General features: G+C 31.7%; 1 protein-coding gene across 1 annotated transcript; it reads right to left on the reverse strand.

The window, feature by feature from the left end:
* Positions 1 to 350: 350 nt before the first annotated feature.
* On the reverse strand, positions 351 to 959 carry LOC136202131 (UPF0057 membrane protein At4g30660-like). Its single transcript, XM_065992620.1, has 2 exons — positions 800 to 959; positions 351 to 686 (listed from the first exon to the last, which is right to left on the reverse strand). Exons 1-2 carry the CDS (start codon positions 887 to 889, stop codon positions 543 to 545), a joined length of 234 nt encoding a protein of 77 aa, XP_065848692.1. The 5' UTR covers positions 890 to 959; the 3' UTR covers positions 351 to 542.
* Between the last annotated feature and the right edge of the window lie 689 nt (positions 960 to 1648).

Raw genomic sequence — 1648 nt, forward strand, 5'->3', positions numbered from 1 at the left:
CTTAACTTTGAAATTGTATAGTTTGACAAGAGATGTTGTAACGAGTCTAAATATGTAAATCAACCTCTCTGTTGAGCCAATTTTATAATTTAACCAAATTAAACATGTTCGATCGAAATATACAAATCACATTTTCCCATAAAGCCAGAACAATACTAATTTGAAGTCCAAAAAATGAGATCTAGGTGCTCTAAACATATGCAAACATCAGAATGAAATTGAATACTCAAAGCATAGTATAATATCCCCAAAAAGCCTACATTGCTTTTGGTAACTAAAAGCCCCCTGAGGATTGAACCCTTTTGCTCTATTAGCAGAAGCTCAATCCTATCAATTTATGACTAAAAGCATACAGCTGAAGTAGTACTGGGTAATCATTTCGATTCAAGTCAAGCACATAGGGTTTGTTCTTAACATTGAAATCAACAAAACATCAAGAGCCAATGGTCAATAACATACATAATCAATACTACAGGTCCATAATTAAGCAACTTAAAACATAAAATTCCAGCTTAATTTTAAAATTGAACTCAAGAACAGGCTCACTGATACGATGAGGAATAAAGAGGGCGCCTATGTTCATCGAAGAACTCATCCCGATTGATGTAGATGATGGCGTATATGGCATAGATTATTCCAGGAATGTAACCGAGTATAGTCAGTAGCAAGCAAATAAGGAATTCAGCCTGCAAGAATGTCAATTCCGTTTATGTTATGAGCAAGATAGAACCTGTTTGGCAAAAGAGAACTGAAAAAATGAAAAAAAATGAAGTGAATAATTAGGATCTGAAAGACTCACAGTGCAACAGCCATGTCTGAGGCAAACGCCGAGAGGAGGAAGCAAGACGGCGATGAGGACTTCGCAGCAGATCTCACACCCACTCGGCATTTTCCACCACTTAGATCTGTTTTGCAGATTTCGACGACTTTGATACTTTTATTACATTTATGATTTAGCTACCGCCAAGTTGTTTTTTTCTTCCCATTTTATTTTATTTATTTAAAGAAAAATAAAAAACAAATGTGAATGAAGTTGTTGGGGATATTTTTAAAATATCCAAATTTTCAATTTTGTCACACGTTTGTCAGGATTAAAAATGGTAAAAATAATAGAAACATGTCAGAAAAGCTAATTCTCAAAGGTAAAATGGTAATTGAATAAAATAAATAAATATAGTATGTTTAAATTACTTGAATTCTAAATGGAAAGCGATTGACGACGTTACAAGGATTGAAAATAAAACAACGGTCTGGAGCCCCGACGTTACTTGACAAGTCGGTCAGAAAAGTAATTTTTTAAGATAAGTACAAAAAATAAAGCAATAAAACGACACAAAGATATAATTTTTTTTTGGTAGGGAAAAGAAGGAAAAAACAAAACACCACAACAAGTTAGCCCGAGATTAGATATAAATTTTTTTAATTTTTCTTTTATATTTTTATTGATTTTTTAGATATTTTTTGATGTTTTTTGTATTACAAATAAACATAAAGTATGAAAATTACAACTTAAAAAATAATAACTTTAAAATTAGAAATATAAACAAGTCGTAAAAAACAATATGTATGAGATTAAATAAAATTAACCGATCTCTTTGACATTGGTGGAATGCGTAAAAATGAGGAATGGAACTTCGGAAACTCGTCC

Source organism: Euphorbia lathyris, chromosome 8 (genome assembly GCF_963576675.1).
Source record: "Euphorbia lathyris chromosome 8, ddEupLath1.1, whole genome shotgun sequence".
NCBI classification, from domain to species: domain Eukaryota; kingdom Viridiplantae; phylum Streptophyta; class Magnoliopsida; order Malpighiales; family Euphorbiaceae; genus Euphorbia; species Euphorbia lathyris.

Bases quoted from the DNA above. Each gene is read 5' to 3' on its own strand.
- LOC136202131 (XM_065992620.1), bottom strand. From the start codon at position 889: ATGCCGAGTGGGTGTGAGATCTGCTGCGAAGTCCTCATCGCCGTCTTG. The intron at 687-799 runs GTGAGTCTTTCA...ACATTCTTGCAG, and splicing joins TCAGACATGGCTGTTGCACT to GCTGAATTCCTTATTTGCTT.